This window comes from Cebidichthys violaceus, unplaced genomic scaffold, assembly GCF_023349555.1.
Source record: "Cebidichthys violaceus isolate CVI_PGR_0920_01 unplaced genomic scaffold, fCebVio1.0.p SCAF_61, whole genome shotgun sequence".
Lineage (NCBI taxonomy): Eukaryota > Metazoa > Chordata > Actinopteri > Perciformes > Stichaeidae > Cebidichthys > Cebidichthys violaceus.
This window is the reverse complement of record NW_027176828.1, coordinates 436,436-454,439: the sequence shown is the minus strand read 5'-3', so window position 1 is coordinate 454,439 and position 18,004 is coordinate 436,436. Positions and strand designations below refer to the sequence as shown.

General features: G+C 44.2%; 2 protein-coding genes across 4 annotated transcripts; one reads left to right on the top strand and one right to left on the bottom strand.

Annotated features, from left to right (window-relative positions):
- Positions 1 to 1,395: 1,395 nt before the first annotated feature.
- Positions 1,396 to 8,647, bottom strand: hspd1 (heat shock 60 protein 1). The gene is made up of 11 exons (XM_068734097.1): positions 8,538 to 8,647; positions 6,528 to 6,703; positions 6,079 to 6,414; positions 5,576 to 5,671; positions 5,129 to 5,222; positions 4,854 to 5,022; positions 4,484 to 4,583; positions 3,671 to 3,916; positions 3,413 to 3,587; positions 2,959 to 3,137; positions 1,396 to 2,596 (listed from the first exon to the last, which is right to left on the bottom strand). The coding sequence occupies exons 2-11, from the start codon at positions 6,699 to 6,701 to the stop codon at positions 2,429 to 2,431; spliced, it is 1,737 nt and encodes a 578-aa protein (XP_068590198.1). The 5' UTR covers positions 6,702 to 6,703; positions 8,538 to 8,647; the 3' UTR covers positions 1,396 to 2,428.
- A 492-nt stretch (positions 8,648 to 9,139) lies between these two features.
- LOC137890015 (MOB-like protein phocein) lies at positions 9,140 to 17,639 on the top strand. Of its 3 annotated transcripts, XM_068734092.1 has the most exons (9): positions 9,140 to 9,254; positions 11,015 to 11,170; positions 13,131 to 13,193; positions 14,970 to 15,070; positions 15,692 to 15,734; positions 16,031 to 16,117; positions 16,325 to 16,404; positions 16,510 to 16,621; positions 16,965 to 17,639. In XM_068734092.1, exons 1-9 carry the CDS (start codon positions 9,252 to 9,254, stop codon positions 17,097 to 17,099), a joined length of 780 nt encoding a protein of 259 aa, XP_068590193.1. In that variant the 5' UTR covers positions 9,140 to 9,251; the 3' UTR covers positions 17,100 to 17,639. The 3 variants fall into 3 exon arrangements, with proteins under 3 accessions (XP_068590193.1, XP_068590192.1, XP_068590191.1); XM_068734090.1 differs by lacking the exons at positions 9,140 to 9,254; positions 11,015 to 11,170 and adding an exon at positions 12,527 to 12,604; XM_068734091.1 differs by lacking the exons at positions 13,131 to 13,193; positions 14,970 to 15,070; positions 15,692 to 15,734; ... (2 more) ...; positions 16,510 to 16,621; positions 16,965 to 17,639 and adding exons at positions 11,289 to 11,378; positions 11,470 to 11,704 and having other exon boundaries at positions 9,146 to 9,254.
- Positions 17,640 to 18,004: the final 365 nt, after the last annotated feature.

Below are 18,004 nucleotides of genomic sequence, written 5' to 3'. Positions count from 1 at the left end.
GCTGAACTCTCATTTAGCTTCATTAGGGGGACGCTGTCGACGCCTCCTCTTCATGCTACTCATGCTACGCTCTCGTCATTATTAAGGGAACGATGCTGGACATAAGCGCTAAAGCTGTATGGCAAAGTGTGCAATATCAGTAGTATATGTATATCGGTGTTATTTTTAAATGCTACGCAGACACGTCGATACGAAGGGGCCTGAAGCGGGCCGGGTCTCACACCTTCACCTGAAACCTTCATGAGTCCAACTGTGCGACCCCCACACGGCTCACAGAGGGCCTCCTGGCAGCATATCTTTCTTTTGTTTTAAAATATAGTCATCGGATCATATTTATTGCTTAGTTTAAGTGTAAATGTTGGTTTGACGATCACTTAAAGACGTATACCCTGCTTTTTAAAGAACGTGTGTTTGACGGTGATGGGGAAAGGACTACTTGTGTAAATGACGTTTGTGTTGAAAGACTTCGGAAAGTTGAACCGGCCGCATGATTTATAAACTATTTTTTCAACAAAGAAAAAAAAAAAAACCCTGACTGGTGTTTGTTTTGTCACTGGAGGAGGAGCATGGTGTGGTCATGTGAGCGGAGACATAGACCGCTGTGAAGCAAGGCTGCATCTGAAGAGGACGTTTGGAAATGTCACTGCTGTCAAAGGGCAGGGTTTCATGTGACCCCGTGACCCCGTGACCTGTGACCCGCATTGTGGGAGCGAAGTATTCAGATCCTTCAGTGAAGTAAAAGTGCTTCAGCGTGAAAACACTCCACAAAGAGCAAAAGCCCAGCTTTCAAAACATTACCTGAGCAGCGAAAAACATAAAAGTATGAAAAGTAAAATGCGTCGTTGTGCAGTAAGAGTAGTCAAGAGTTTATTTAAAGGGGCTCTGGTGCTCAGAAACACTACCAGGTTTGTCCACAGGGACCGCCAGAATCTACTCCTAATGAAAGTTCCTCGTAGCTTTAAGTAAAAAGAAGCAATAGAATAGAAGTACTCTTTTACAAGTCATTCATTAAAAAGCTTACAAGTACATAAGTATTAGAATAAAGTACTCTTTATGGAGTATCCAATTTGAGAATATGGATTACTGGATTATAATTGATGCATTAATGTGTACATCACTTTAATGTTGCAGCTGGTAAAGATGGAGCTCACTTTAAATACTTGCATTGTAGTTACTGATATTTTATGTTAAGCTATGAAGTAACTCACTGCTGAATTTAATCACAACTCAATGAAAGCTGGTCAAACCGTTTCCCTGGCAACGAGTGAAAGCTCCAGAACAGCTACTAAAGGGACTTTGTGGTGCGATGTGATCTCAACAGCTGGTTTCATGTGGCATCAGACTTTAACAGCAACTGAAGTATTGTTAAAAAAAAATATCAGTATCAGACACATCTGAACATTTGAATTTATTAAATAAAAAAAAAGAAAATCACCGTTAATCATCGTCTACATCGTACAAAACAAGTCGAATGATCGCTGCTATTTGACATTTTGTGAAGGAATAACATCCCGTGTGTTTTATGTAAGTAATATATCTATATGCTGTAGTTTATCATTAAAGCGTATGAGGGGAGAAATGATGTTTAACGGCACGACAACGCCACACAGTTTCACATTTAGACTTTGTAGCCGAGACCATGAATGATCCAAACTGCTTTGTAACTTTGAGCCCCACCTCACACATTCAATCAGACGTTATTATTGTGACATCAATAATCAGCCGACCCTATGGAGATTATAGACAACAGAAGAAAAACAACAACCTCACAACGCTGCTGCGTGCGTTACAATGACTCCCACAGACGCCTCAGTAAACACGATCTCTCAACAGGCCTCTGGTGATCCTCTCAGTCCGGCAGAGTTTAGGCGCTCTTCACCCGGTCGAGGTCGCGTACACAGACACAAAAGTGACAGAAAACGCTCAAAGTAAATTGGTTTAATTAAATCAAAATGACAGAACATTAGCGGGGGGGGACACAGAACACTACAGATATATATAAAAAAAGAACAAAAGAATTAACAAAACACTGACAAAATAAAAAAAAAAAGGACGCAGACACAATCCTGGCTATCTTTTCTCGTGCTCTCTTTGCAGTAATACAGAGCGTCAACAACATGTGTACTGTGAAATCTGTAGAAGTATTATTCTCTGGTGAGAGTTTCCGCCTTTAGAGTGGAGTACGGGTGTAGTAAACTGGGCCTCCTGGACGAAGAGGCAGAATCGTGTGAAGTGGGGATGGAGGGGGGGTCATCGAACGTTCGCAGCTCCAACATACTCGTCATTCCCGGTCAGTTTGGGGCAAAGTTTGGTGGAGGTGGGTGCGGTTTTCTTGGGAGGATTTTCTCCTCAGTCACCTCCCCCCCCTCCCCCCCACCAGCACCACTCCGCCTGCATTAAGTCTGTACAGCAAGTCAGGAGGATCGGCTTAGAAACCCATGCCGCCCATTCCTCCCATGCCGCCCATGCCTCCCATCCCTCCCATGCCGCCTCCTGGCATCTCCTTCTCCTCCTTGGGGATCTCCGTGACCACGGCCTCGGCGGTGGAGAGCAGGGAGGCGACTCCCGCGGCGTCCAGCAGGGCCGTCCTCACCACCTGAGGAGGGAGGAGGAGAGACGTTACGGCACGACAGGGAACGTTTGGCAAAAGATGCAGCTAAGTTTGGGTAAAACTAATTATTGTCCTCGTAGATTAATCTGTTTTATTACAGAAAATTAATTGTAATAAAATAGTGAAAAGAAGTGCGTTTGGCCAACTAATTGTCAGACTTCTTAGAATCCATGAAAACGTCTTATAACGTCTTGCTTTGTTGAGCCGACAGCCAAAAACCAAAATAATATAAAACTGAGATTTGAGGATTTGCTGCTTTTCTGAGAAGATTTCATGTCAGAACCAAGTTAAGTCCATTTCATTTAAGGAGCCAAATATCATACATTTTGCACAGAGGAGCGCTGTACCTTGGTGGGGTCGATGATGCCCTTCTCCACCATGTTGACGTACTCTCCCAGCATGGCGTCGTAGCCCATCTCAGCCGATCCCTGCAGGATCTTCTCCACCACGAGCGAACCCTCCACGCCGGCATTCTTGGCGATGGTCATGGCGGGAATACGGAGCGCCCGTCTGATGATCTCCACACCTGTTTGGAAACGGAAGGAAAAAAAAAAAAAAATCAGATTTATTAATGTTATAAAGATGAAAATCTGTTATTTTCAACGTACAATCTGAAATGTTATTGAGATAAAGTACAGTAAAAGTACTTTATCTCGATGTTTTTAGCAGTAATACTGCTCCTGCTACCTGTACGCCAGTAGTTCAGTGTTGTACTTCAGATTTAAAAGATGTTTAAAAGAAATATGACTACATACTGATATTTTACTACATTTTAAGCCTGCGTTTGCGTGTTTTACTGACCGATCTTCTGGTCAGCGTTGACAGTTTCGATGGTGTCGAGCGATGGGATGCAGCGCAGCAGAGCGCAGCCTCCGCCCGGTACGATTCCCTCCTCCACCGCGGCCCGCGTGGCGTTCAGGGCGTCGGTCACGCGGTCCTTCTTCTCATTCACCTCCACGTCGCTCGTTCCTCCGATCTGAAACGGAGAGCGCCGTAACTTAAGCGTTTCCTAGATCTAAACTGGGGCGCGACGCGGTCGGGGCCGCCTGCGATGCTCACCTTGAGCACGGCCACCCCGTCGGACAGCTTGGCCAGCCTCTCGTTGAGTTTCTCCTTCTCGTAGTCGCTGGTGGTGCTCTCCAGCTGCTCCGCGATCTCGTCGGCGCGTCGCTCCACGTCGGCCGGTTTGCCGCCTCCCTTCAGCAGCAAGGTGTCGTCTTTGGTGATCTGCACCTCGCCGACCTTCCCGAAGTCGTGGGCCTGGATGTCTTCGAGGGCCAGACCCACGGCCTCGTCCCCGAACACCTGGAGGGGCAGAAACACGTGAAACATGTGTGCGGGTCCTCCGTGACATTTAAACATCGAAACACAATTAACTTGAGGATCATCCAATCGAGCAGCCATTCATTAAAATGAAAGTATGAGTAGTAATACCACAATGTAGAAATACTCTGTTACAAGTAAAAGTCCTGCATTCAGAATATTATTATTATTATTATTATTATTATTATTATTATTATTATTATTATTATTATTATTATAAGTAAAGTAAAGTAAAGTAAAAGTACCAAAGTATTAGAAATAGTAAAAGTACTCATTGTGCAGAATGGCCTATTTGACAGACAGACAGAAAGAGACACACAGAGACAGACAGACAGACAGACAGACAGAGAGAGAGAGACACAGACAGAGACAGAGATATTCTGGACACTAAACTTATTAAATAAATGTAGTGGAGTAAAAAGTACATTATTTCCCTGATGTGTGCTGCAGTAGAAGTATAAAGTTGCATAAAATGGAAATACTCAAGTAATGTAAAAGTACTTAGTTACTTTCCACCATTGTGATTTAGAGAGAGAAAGGTGGACTTACGGTGCCCCCGGTGGCGGCGGCCATGTCCCTCAGCTGATTCTTCCTGTTGTCTCCGAAGCCGGGAGCTTTAACAGCCACCACCTGAAGCCCCACCTTCAGCCTGAAGACACAGTCCTTGAATATTTACTACTAAATATTAACGACATCATGAAGCCCTGAACTAAAGACAAATATTTAAATGGAGGAATACATTAATTACATGAAAGAACGGGATCAATTCCCGTTACGGCGACACAGAGATACCATCTACTATCCATACATTCGTCCCACTTCTTTCTTCACCAATGGATGAATACGTAGAATAGTTTATTTATAGTCACAGACGGCTGCAGCTCTGCCTACAGCCTCATTATTAAAGTCCTATCCGTACCTGTTGAGCACCAAGGTGCTGAGCGCCTCCCCGTCCACATCCTCGGCCACGATGACCAGCGGTTTGCGGTTCTGGTTGGCGAGCTCCAGGGCCGGCACGATGCTCTGGACGGTGGAGATCTTCTTCTCGCTCAGCAGCAGGTAGGCGTCCTGGAACTCACACTTCTGACCTGCAGACAAGAGACCGTCGAGTTGAGCGCTTCCATTTCTTCACGGGTAAACAGGAAGCGGACGGACAGACGCCGTTACAGCGGCGGCCAGTACGAGCACAGTTACCTTTGGCCGTGTTGATGAAGTACGGGGAGATGTAACCGCGGTCGAACTTCATACCCTCAATGATCTCCAGCTCGTCGTGCAGGGTCTTCCCGTCCTGAGATGTAAAGCGAGCATTAAGTCACACTCTGCAGACTAATACAGCAATCATTAGAGCAGCAGACATGAGCAGGACAGCGGTAAAGACACTGTGACTAATCTGAGCAGCATGCATGACAATGAATTACAACATAACGGAGCTACGCGTCTGATGAAGTTGTTCTAAACTGTTGCTATGCCGTTAGCTCCGTTAATTAGCCAAGCAGAGCCGCGCTGCCAACCGGCTGCCAGCAGCTGACGTTAACCAGCGCTAGATTTCGTCTTTCGCTGAATTCAACAGATTTGTTGTTCACAGTGTGGCATTATGAGGTTGACGTGGAGCCCGGCAGCACATGAAGTTCTGATACCAACCTTGACAGTGATGACTCCCTTGCGGCCAACTTTCTTCATGGCGTTGGAAATGATGGTGCCGATCTCCACGTCTCCGTTGGCTGAGATCGTAGCAACCTTGAAGACAAAAAGACATTTATGACGAATTAAAGCTAAAAAAAAAAATAGTTAAAATACTCAGAGAGAGAGAGAGAGAGAGAGAGAGAGAGAGAGAGAGAGAGAGAGAGAGAGAGAGAGAGAAAAAGACAGAAAGAGAGAGACAGAGAGAGAGAGAGACAGAGAGAGAGAGAGAGAGAGAGAGAGAAAAAGACAGAAAGACAGAGAGAGAGAGAGACAGAGAGAGAGAGAGAAAGACAGAGAGAGAGAGACAGAGAGAGAGAGAGAGACAGAAAGACAGAGAGAGAGAGAGAGAGAGAGAGACAGAAAGACAGAGACAGAAAGACAGAGAGAGAGAGAGAGAGAGAGAGACAGACAGACTAACATCCCTGCTGCATCAAAGTGCATGTTGGACTGCTCATGGTTACCTGTGCGATCTCCTCGGGGGTCGTGACGGGTTTGGAGAGGTTCTTCAGCTCGTTGATGACGGTCTCCACGGCCATCATGACTCCGCGGCGGATCTCCACCGGGTTGGCTCCTTTGCTGATGGTGTCGAAGCCCTCCTTGGCGATGGCGCGGGCCAGCACCGTGGCGGTGGTGGTGCCGTCGCCGGCCTCCTCGTTGGTGTTGTTGGCCACGTCCTGCACCAGCTTGGCGCCGATGTTCTGGTACCTGTCCTTCAGGTCGATGCTCTTGGCCACCGTCACGCCGTCCTTGGTGACTTTGGGGCTGCCCCAGCTCTGCTCGATGATGACGTTGCGGCCCTGGAGTAGAGACAGGAAGCGGGTGTGAGGTAACGGGGGGGGGGGGGGGGGGACTCTAACGTCGAGGTAACTCACATCAAGCGCGTGTCGGTAATAACCAAATCAAACGTTACCTTGGGGCCCATGGTGACGGCCACGGCGTCGGCCAGCAGGTCCACTCCCTGCAGCATGAGGGCACGGGCCTCGGCGCCGAACTTGACGTCCTTGGCGTAGGCGCGTGTGAGGTGGGGAGCCAGCGCCCTGCACACGGGCCTCACCTGCTTCATGACCGACGGTAGACGAAACATCTCTACGGGAAGAAGAAGAAGAAGACACAGAAGGGAACGTTATGAAACACTTCAGAGACTTATGATCACCGTGACGATGGATGTACTGTGGATCAAAAAAGTACAACGAAACACAGGGGTGGAAGGTGAGAAACACATTTATTCAAGTACTATATCAAAAAGGTACTCAAGTGCTTTCATTGTCAACTACTTTATACTTCTACTCCACTATATCGTCTTCATGTAATGCTTGTTGTGAAAGTGTGGCAGTAACGGGCGCGTTGGAAATGTGTCTTGCTGTCTTTTTAACTTCTATCTGTATCCATCTATAAACATTATTCAATCTACTGCCTCGAATAATTATTCTCCAAATCCACAGGAGTCACAGGAGGACAGATTAAAGTGGTCCAAAGGTTAACTGAGCCCCTAGTGGTCACTAGTGGTATGACGCCCCACCAGCGAATGAATGAATGAATGAATGAATGAATGAATGAATGAATGAACCTCCACTGGTGTGGGATGGTCAAACATAATAATGTCACCTTCTACAAAAAGGTGACATTATTACCAAAATAAAACGTCACAGCAAAGCTTGTGTTTGCAGGGAAAAGATAAGATTTCACACCAGCACACTAGATTTATCACAAATGTATGAGTTAGATGGTTTAAATTAATAGTACCCCCCCCCCCCCCCCAAAAGGGCTGTAATTAAAAACATTCCATTAATGGTTGATTATTTTCTCGTTTATTAAATGTCATAAAACAGGAAAAAATGTCCATCGTCACATCGATTGACTTCATGTTTTGACCAACAGTCCAAATCACAAATGTATTAAATCAAAAAATTCTTACACAGGAGAAGCTAGAAGGATGAGAACGATTTCTTAAATGTGTGCTTTGTCTAATATCTAAAAAAAAAAAAAAAAATTGGTTAAATGTAAATATTCTTTTGATTAGGATTCACATGTGTCAATATTTAAAAACATCTGGTGACCGTGACCTCAGGGGTGGAAGAAGTATTCGGATACTTAAGTAAAAGTACTAGTACCAGAGTATAAAAATAATATGTTGCAAGTATAAGTCCTGTATCAAAAAAACTTAGCTTAAGTAAAAGTGTGCAAGTATGATCAGCTACAATTACTGAACGTATGAAAAATAACAGAAGCCACGTGCAGTAAAACGTTCCCCATCATTACTAAAGCTGAGAGACAAATGTAGTGCGAGTAGAAAGTACACCATTCACCTCTGAGATATAGAGTACTAGTATAATGTTACATAAAATGGCAGTACTCAAGTAAAGCACAAGTAACGTTACTAAAGTACAGTAATTGAGTAACTACTGGCTTCAACGTGTAGCTATCAAATCCCCCGTTTTTCTACTTCACATTTTGAATCCACACACCAATAAAAGAAGAATCCCGTTAGTATGTATAAAGGCCTTGATCGTGGCTGGATTACGAAAGGTATCCCCCACAAACCAGTTCCTGGTTAACCCCCCCCCCACGTGTGCTCTTCAGGTCGTGCGTCACAAGGTCATATTGTAATAAAAAGAAGCATGTGCGGAACTGGAACCATCCGTCCCTCTCTTGCTCAACAACGCCTCGCCATCCGACTGACGGCAACCATATTAATTATCGCAACATTTGCACCAACTGTCGTAAACCACGTATATTTAATAAGACACGTCCTGCATTTACCAGTCAAAGTTGTGCACAACCATCATGGTGGAGTATGACTTTAATACGGAAATGTTTCATCATGTCAGACACGAGACATTCCCGATTAAATTACGTTAAATAGCACGTACTATTAGCCACGTTAGCTTCGTAAAGACTTTAGAGAAATGTCAGCACTTACTTGCGAGTTGAAAAGCTGTGTAGCTGCAACAAGGTGCACGTCTGTGAGACCAAGTGGTTCAACGAGCGGAGGTAAAAAGGACAAGCCGTGTGGTGCAAATGAGCTCCTGAGACGGGAACGGCACATGGCCTATCACATCCGGGTTATTTACCGGCGGGGGCCCCGGACCATGAATAACGCGTCATAACGCCAAACGGTTTAAAAATAATAATAATAAAACCTTTATTGAAGTTAGTTGGAAAAGTAAGACCTCGTAGATGTCGTAGAGTAGAAATATAAAGTTACATAAAAATGGAAATCCTCAACTAAAATACACGATTTTATAATTCAGAATATAGTATGCTGGTTCCGGGGCAGGTGCTTCTAGAATTTTCTCGCGTGCCATTGGAGGAAAAAAATAGAGGTTAAAGTTGACATTGTGCAATATTGCCGCGAGATGGAATGTTTAAATTAAGAGATAAACACGATAAATACAATAATAATGACAGTTCTATAACATAGTTTAACCTCATTAAATAACATGTATGAATGGAAACGGGTTTCTTCAGTTTAGAAGTTTCTAGAATTTTCGATAACTGAGCAAGCCAAGTTTAGGGTTTGTAGTGCGCATGCGCTGATTATTTCACGTGGAGACGTTCCTCCTTCAGTGTGTCAGATTAAGAACCGGGTTGCAGTAGCTTCACGTCGACTCTCAGACTTCTCACACATCCAGAAATGGTAAGAGACCCTTTTTTCCTAAAAAACATGTCGGTATTAATAGTTAGAATAAAGATAATGAAGTGATAAAATAAACGGGGTGACGCAGGCTGCGTGTGGCTGCTAAATTATCGTTAGCAGTTAACATCGATGCACAAGGTCACGCCGTTAATACGCCGAGTGAGACAGGAATCCATGCGACACACAGCCATGTTTGTCTTCATCACACGCTGCAGACACCGTCAGAGGTGAAGACAGACGAGCTTTAACGATAAACGTGTGCAGCTGCAGCTAACGTGTGGATGAATGAAGTCTGTCTGCGCAGACGGACACGCATTCACACTAGTTTTGGTGCTGTTATCTCCCAAAAACTGTCTTTATTATTACACGTAAGTCACATTGATATGTCATATATCACTATGCATGCCCTTTTTGGTCGGTGAAAAATCTGAAGTTGCATGGCTCGTTTAAACCACTTCCGGGTTCTGTTACGTAGACAATGACCTCACGACCTATCCACGCATTCAACGTAATGCAGTCGTATTATCCACCAAGCAGTGGAAATAGATTGAAATATGGAATAAATACAATGTGGAAGAAACGGTAATGGGTATGAACAGCAGCAGAACACGTGCTGCAGGTATAGTAGGCAGTGCAGGTACTAGTACAACATGGCGTAGGTGTATAATACTTATACTTATGCTTATAGTACATTATATACAGAATAAACAGCTGTGTATCTATCTATCTATCTATCTATCTATCCTGATTTATATAAAAATAGAAATATAGAAAGTATGAATAGAATAGGGGGAATATTATATGACAAAAATAATTTCATTTAAAATAACTGATTCAACCTCATGGTCATATTGGAGGCTGCAGTTTGTTGACTATAATTACTATAACAGAATCAGAACATGTGAGGTTAATCATCACCATCTTGTGCAATGAGGGGCCCCCCCCCACCACCACCACCTGGTAAACTACTGCAGAGAAGATTCTGGAAAACTGCACACACACACACACACACACACACACACACACACACACACACACACACACACACACACACACACACACACACACACACACCGGCCTTGAACGTTATCTCATCGTGTTTAAAAACCTGGAGGACGTTTCACCAGCAGTCGAGGCTTTTATCATCGCTCAGTGTCTGTTTGTTGAGTGATTCCCCCAGAACTTAAATGTGCCTTTTGTTTGTTTTTTTTAAAGTCATCGCCAAAGTGTTTAATCAGTAGTCCTGATCCTCCCCTTAAACTGTCACAATGAATAAGTAACTATAGACACACACACACACACACACACACACACACACACCACCGTGTTCCCAAACAACCTTCACCCCCAAGGTTACTCGTACATCTGCTGCTATCAGACATGTTGGCAGCTGCTCTTTTACATCCCCTACACACACACACACACACACACACACACACACACACACACACACACACACACACACACACACACACACACAGCTCTTTGCCTGAAATATTTGACATAATGAAGAAATGCTGACTTGAGTTTTGCAATAATTGTCTCCACAAAGGCTGCCTCTGTGTAGGAGGAGCTGCTCACTCATTGTTTCGACACAGTCTTTTATTAAGCTCTCTGTTTAGCTTCCTTTTGTAACACATGCTGCGACTGAAGACCGCCCCCTTGTGGCCTTACTGGGTTCCTACGGCGAATAAAGGCTTTTTTTTTCCCCGGTGGTTTAACAAAAGTCAAATGTTGTTTCATAATTCCCTCTCTTACAGGCCTTCAGGAAATTCCTCCCCTTGTTCGACAGGGTGCTGGTGGAGCGCCTTATCGCGGAGACGGTGACGAAGGGGGGCATCATGCTGCCAGAGAAGGCTCAGGGCAAAGTGCTGCAGGCCACCGTGGTGGCAGTAGGACCTGGCTCTGTCAATCAGGTGAGAGGAGCCTGATGCTGGAGCATGTTTTCATTACAGATACTGGCACATCTGCTGTGAGGAATGTGTTTTTTTTTAATAGTATTTGGCTGACTTTTCGTGTGATGTTTTGTTCTAGAAAGGGCACGTTCTGCCAGTCAGCGTGACGGTTGGAGAGAAAGTTCTCCTACCAGAGTACGGTGGAACTAAAGTCAGTCTCGACGACAAGGTGCAGGACCCTTTCTACTGGCTCTGTTCAGATCCGTTTCCTCGTGGGCCTTCCTTGTTTTAATTTCTTGTTTTCTCTTTCTGTCCTCCAGGAGTATTTCCTGTTCCGTGATGGGGACATTCTCGGTAAATACGTCGAATGAGTCTTCATCTTTTGTTGTTGCTGTAGATCCTGTCCTGTCGTCGTCATCATCATCCCCCGGAGAGAAGAAATGAAGTGGCCACCTTCATGTCTGTTTTTCTTTCTTTTTTTTTTTTCTATGTTATTGCAATTGTAAATAATTCTAATCGCATTTTGTTACAATAATAAAGGTGAACTGCGGATTACTGTTTTGTTTTGTTTTTGTCTCATGACTTTATATTGTTACTAAAAGAAAAGTTAGCGGTGGATATTTAATTAAGAGTATACTGAATACTTAAAAGTTCACTGTAGCTTTTGACTGTATCATTGAATGCAAAAGGAGTTTATAGAAGTATGATGGAAAAATAAAAATGATCTTGTGACAGAAGTTTGAAAGTGAAGTAAAATTCACTAATTACAAAAAGAACTAAAACTATATCTTAACCTTACATAAATTAAAGCCTTATTTCTACTTTAAGATCAAATCAAATTTGATAATCTGACATATATATTTTTTTTTAAAGAAGAATATAATTGCTACATTGCATATTATATTCTAGTACTCTATTACAAGTAAGATAAACTAAAACGGTATTTCTGTATAGAAGTGTGATTTGACCTTCAACACAAGTTTGCCAAACCTCAGGTTTTCTAGTTTCATATGACAGCAGCACCTTTTACTCTATTTCTAAAACTGAGCCGAAAACACCAGTGTTCTCAGTGTTGCAGCTATAAGATGGAGCTCATTTGAACCATTTACTGAACTGCAGTCATGGCCGGATTAATCTGTTAAGAGCTTTTAAGGCGAAGACATTCTATTGACATTTTAATCTATTATTAGTAAATATACTTAACTACTTTACACTACTGGTAATAAATGTGTATTTAGTTAAAGTGAACCACTCCTATCCTAAAATAAAATGTGCTCCCTCGCGCTCAAGTTCACATCCTCGTCAGCTGCTACAACACATCGGCTGACGAACATCCGGGCATTCTGTCAGCTGCTTCAACGCAGCGGCTGACGAACATCCGGGTATTCTGTCGAGATGGTCATGGCGGAGGGTACTGCAGTTCTCAGGAGGAATCGGCCTGGAACCAAGGCAAAGGTGCGTTTTCACCCCGCTAAAACACTTCAACACCCACGCAAATCACACAGCACAACCCGGCGATGCTGGCTCATTTGAGTCGTGTTCTTTTACCTTTAACTTAGGTCTCAGACAACATACAGGAAGGGCCTGACCTGGAAATTGCCAGCTATAGCTAACGGTTAGCATTTTGGCACCCGTCTAGTTCCTGGAGTAACGTTCATTTAAATGGCGTTTGCTCTGTATTGCAGAGCTCCTTTTGATAATCTGCACAGCTTGAATATAACCGCACGGCCAATCTGATGTGAATGAAGTTCACACAATATTCTCAAAAAAATAAAAAAAATAAAATGCTCTCTAGCTGTTAGCATTGCAGGAAGCAGTCGCAGCCCAGGCGACGTTATCTAACCAGCTAGCGTCAGGTTAGCTTCTTTTGACGCCACATGCCATGTATCGTACGTGTTATTGTGATGTTAAGGTTGTTAGTCAACGTTGTTTATGCTACAATGCCAGCTTCGTCTAAAATGATCCTCCTTCCATGTTTTAGGATTTCTACAACTGGCAGGATGAATCATTTGAGGAGATGGACAGCACCCTGGCTGTCCAACAGGTGTGTTGACATGTTTGTGTGTGTGTGTGTGTGCGTTTCCCCAGAAATGCCCGGTGTTACCACCTTATCATTTGATTGATCAGCGATAAGTCTGACTAAATGTTCTCTTTCACAATCTAATCTGGGCGTTGTTTGATATTATCTAAGTATAAACAATCAGTAGTAATGTGAATATGACTGCCAAGCTGGGATGACAGTTTTCCAGGCGTGTCTTTAACGCAATATTCACATGCCCGTATGTACGCAGAGACGATGAGGAATGTTCACTGTAGGAACCATTCCTGTCTAAACATGCCTTGAATAGATCCCTTCCTAAAGCTGACACGTCCACAGTCGTCTAATATAAAAAAAAAAAAGCCTATCGACCGTAGGAATGCATTATTTATTTTTTTTAAATTAAACTCTACTGCAGCTCAGTAAGGAAAAACTGTTCAGGGTATCAAAAAGAGGGAATTTTAACACTAACTCTGGAAGATGCCCACTGATTTGAGGAGGATCCAGCTGTGGATCTAACTCCTGTATGCAAGCTAATGGGGAAGATGGTAGGGTGGCGGTAGCTTCAGCTGAACTTTATATATGAATATTTCGAGGACTGTTGATGTGCCCCCCCACCCCCACCCCCACCATCTTTCACATTGGCGCCGTGATGGGATCTCTTCACAAACAACGATCGCTGCACAGTCGCTCTAATCATCCTGCTCCTCTGTACTTAGTGTTTTAATGTTCATGTGTGAGAAATATGAAACTACCCTTAATGTAATGGGCCTTTCAGAGACTCAATTATAACGGTTGCGCACGCACCAAATAGAGCCTGAAAGAGGCGTACACCGCTTCATCATCATCATCATCATCTGTAAGATAACCTCAACTAGCGTCAATAGTTTTCAATAATCCTCTATAATACTGTGCAGATGTCACCAAGTACGATCTTAGCCTTCATATCTTTTTTTGTGAGTAAAGTCAGTGAACGCAACTTTATTTATTTCTGGTTTATTCAATAGGGACAGGTACAGCATACGCTACACAGACAGATTGTAAACAGCCATCAGATGCGAGTGTCACTAATATCACTCCATAGCCTCATTATCAGTCCCAATCATAATGCCATAAGAAAACATGAATGAATGAATAAATATATTGTGTTCACTTATCAAACTTCCCTTTTTTTTTTTTAATCAGAGTGGTGGATAACACCGATTTTTCGCAATCATTTTGGAAGCAGTCTGATTGCTGTGAACGTATAAATTCTGCGGGGACACTTGTGACGCGTTATGCTGCACGATAGATACTCTGTTACCGTTAGGACAGAGTGAAGGAAAGATACAGGAGGGAACGAGTGTTCAGGGATCGTCTCGTATCCTCAATCCTGGTCTAGTTCTTCCTCTCGGTAGTTGGCCTGATTCACCGTAAAGACCCGCTGATCAGCAGCTTATTATTATTATGCATCAACATTCATGAGGCGCTTTCATTGACGGTTTATGGCTGAATGTGGGCGTGAACAGGGCGGGGCTGTGAGGCTGAACCAGCTGCACACATTTACAGGTTGACTCGCTGTGAGGTTTTAGAAATCAGAATGTTTTTTTTTTTGCCGTTTGTGCATTTCTTCCTCCTTTGTGCGTACGCAGACATTTCAATATTTACACAAGCTTTATTATAGTTTCCCCACACACACCGCGTGTTACCGGTGTGTTGTGTTTGTATAAAGTTGACGATCACGTCGCCGTGGGTGACTGACGCTCTCTATTGAAACGTGTTGTTTGACGGCTCTGTTTTCAGTACATTCAGCAGAACATTAGATCAGATTGCTCCAATATCGACAAAATCCTGGAGCCTCCGGAGGGTCAGGATGAAGGCGTGTGGAAGTATGAACACCTGAGGTACGTTCACAAACGCTCTCTTTCATTTGTTCTTTTGAGGCTGTGGAGTCACTTCTTTTTCAACACTTTCTGTATTCATTTTTGCACAATTCAACAAAACCACATTAACAGTACAAATATAATACAAGTAGACAATTTTAGACTCCTTATGTTGAGAGTAAAATAAAGTTCATTCTATGCTTTAATGTCATATCGCAGTGAACCCTTTAGATTATGAATATGTGGAACATGGAGTTTACGGCAAAGATTCAAGGATCAAATACATATAACCATCTCCACAAGCAAAAAATAATTAACAAGATAAATTCTCCACATATTCATTGAAGGGAAACCAGAGTCTACTTTATTTTATTAAGTGATCCATATTAATGAATCTCAGTTTATATAATTTAAGACAAATCATGACCTCCATCCATTGTAGTGGACTGTCCTGCTTGGTCCCACAAATATGACTATGAATGTGTTATTACTTTGTTAAGAGATGAAACATATTGTCCACATATGAGGACATCTTGGGGGTTTATGGATGGATTATGAGCAGGAGAGTGGAGGCCAATACAGATGAAGCTGAAGTGTGTTTACATAGGTTTCATTTTGTCTCTCGTTCTGTCCTCTTTGTAGGCAGTTCTGCCTGGAGCTCAATGGACTAGCTGTAAAACTGCAGGTACGTGATGGAACTCACCAGATGTTCACAGTTACAGATGTGAGGATCGAAGGAGGTTTGGCACAACCTTGTGTCAATACCAACACCTACATGAGCTCCACATACAGTATGTTAGGAGTCTAGTGGAAGAATCTGTGTACAAAGTCATCGCAGCTACTAGTGGACATTAGTCAAGTTGCTGTAGTAGAAAGGAAGGCATCGTGTCCAACGTCACTCAAAGCTGTGAACGGACAGGTGAGGTCCTTCCTTCTGACGAGTGGTTTAACGGTGCGTTCACTGTTCACCGTTCGTTTCAGAGTGAGTGCCATCCAGACACCTGCACCCAGATGACGGCCACAGAGCAGTGGATCTTTCTATGCGCTGCCCACAAGACACCCAAAGAGGCGAGTCAGGCCCGCGCTTTACCCAGAGCTCACTTGGTTGCCATCAACCGTTTTTTAAACGGTATTTTGTGTTTGTGTGTGTGTGTGTGTGTGTGTGTGTGTGTGTGTGTGTGTGTGTGTGTGTGTGTGTGTGTGTGTGTGTGTGTGTGTGTGTGTGTGTGTGTGTGTGTGTGTGTGTGTGTGTGTGTGTGTGTGTTGCGTCCACAGTGCCCTGCCATTGATTACACCAGGCACACGCTGGACGGAGCTGCCTGTCTTCTCAATAGCAACAAATACTTCCCCAGCAGGTCAGTCGCTCCCCGATTCTGTGTTTCTAGGCGATCCACACGAGCGCTTCGTTTACTCGCATTCGGCGGACGCGAGTTCACACTGCCGCCGTTTTGTCTTGGCAGGGTGAGCATCAAGGAGTCATCGGTGGCCAAGCTGGGCTCCGTCTGTCGTCGCATCTATAGGATATTCTCTCATGCCTACTTCCATCACCGCCAGATATTTGACAAGTATGAGGTAGGTTTTCGTGTGAGGAGCTGTCCTCTTTATGATCTTTATGTATCCGGACTGAATGGGTGACCGTGGCTAAGTGGGGAGAAGGGCCGCCTTTCAATCAGAGGGTCGGCGGTTCGATCCCCGGCTCCTGCTCTTCTAGTCTCATGTCAATGTGTCCTTGAGCAAGACCCCAAAATGCCCCAAAATGTCTCCCGTAGCTGCGTCTACGGTGTGTAGATAGATACTGAATTGTAAGTCGCTTTGGATAAAAGCGTCTGCTAAATGAATGTAATGTAATGCGTCTCTCTCTCTGTGTGTGTGTGTGTGTGTGTGTGTGTGTGTGTGTGTGTGTGTGTGTGTACAGAATGAAACGTTCCTGTGTCACCGGTTCACGCGCTTCGTTATGAAATACAACCTGATGTCCAAGGACAACCTGATTGTGCCCATTCTGGAGGAGGAAGTGCAGAACACCTCGTCAGCCGGGGAGAGCGAGGCCTGAAGACACGAGGAGCTGCTGCTGCTGCTGCTGCTGCTGCCGCTGCCACAAAGGGAGACACATGTAACACACACACACACCACATCCACACACCTTTCATATACAGCACACACACAAATCTATATATATATATACACACTACAGTGTGACTCATGTCTAGTAACACTGTCCATGCCCCCCCCCCCTCGTCACCTGTGTCTATCTCAAAGGAAGTTAAGGGGTAAAGAGTAGCGGGAGCAGAGTTCAGCCATGCCTGCAGGACAAGATGACGTTTAAATTCCTTTCTATCCTATTTTCTCTCTCTCTCTCTCTCTCTCTCTACTCAGACGCACACTGTGTCTCTGGATGCAGCCCCTGCTCTCACACTACTCCTGTACGGGAGACCCTGTTTTCCTTTTTCTTTTTTTTAAATCTTTTAGCAGCTGGATTTGCAAAATGTAATCATGGTGACCTGTATTGTTGACAAAGGCACACACTGACAGCGCCCCCCTCCCCCCTCTCTCCCTCTCCCTCTGTATATATATCCCCCCCCCCCCCCCCCCCCCCCCCCCACACACACCTCTCTTAATTCACTTCCATGTTTTCTGACGGTGCTTCACTTTCTTTGTCTGCTTCTGTTCTCTCTCTCTCTATTCGCTTGTGTTGCCTACCAGCCTGTTTTTTCGGGGGGGGGGGGGGGGGGGGGGGTTGTCCCATGAAATGGATCACTAAATTAGGCTGCTGACTTAATACTGCTATTAAAACACAGACGTAGGTGTGTGGCTTGTGTGTTGGTAGTGAACAAAGACAAAACGTAACCTCTAGCTTTGTAATGTGTGTCCTAGTGGTCCGGTCTTCTGTCTGGCCTCTGAAGTGTTTAGGAGGCTTGTTGGCTAACTCTGATCCTGCTTTGTGGCATGCCCCCCCCC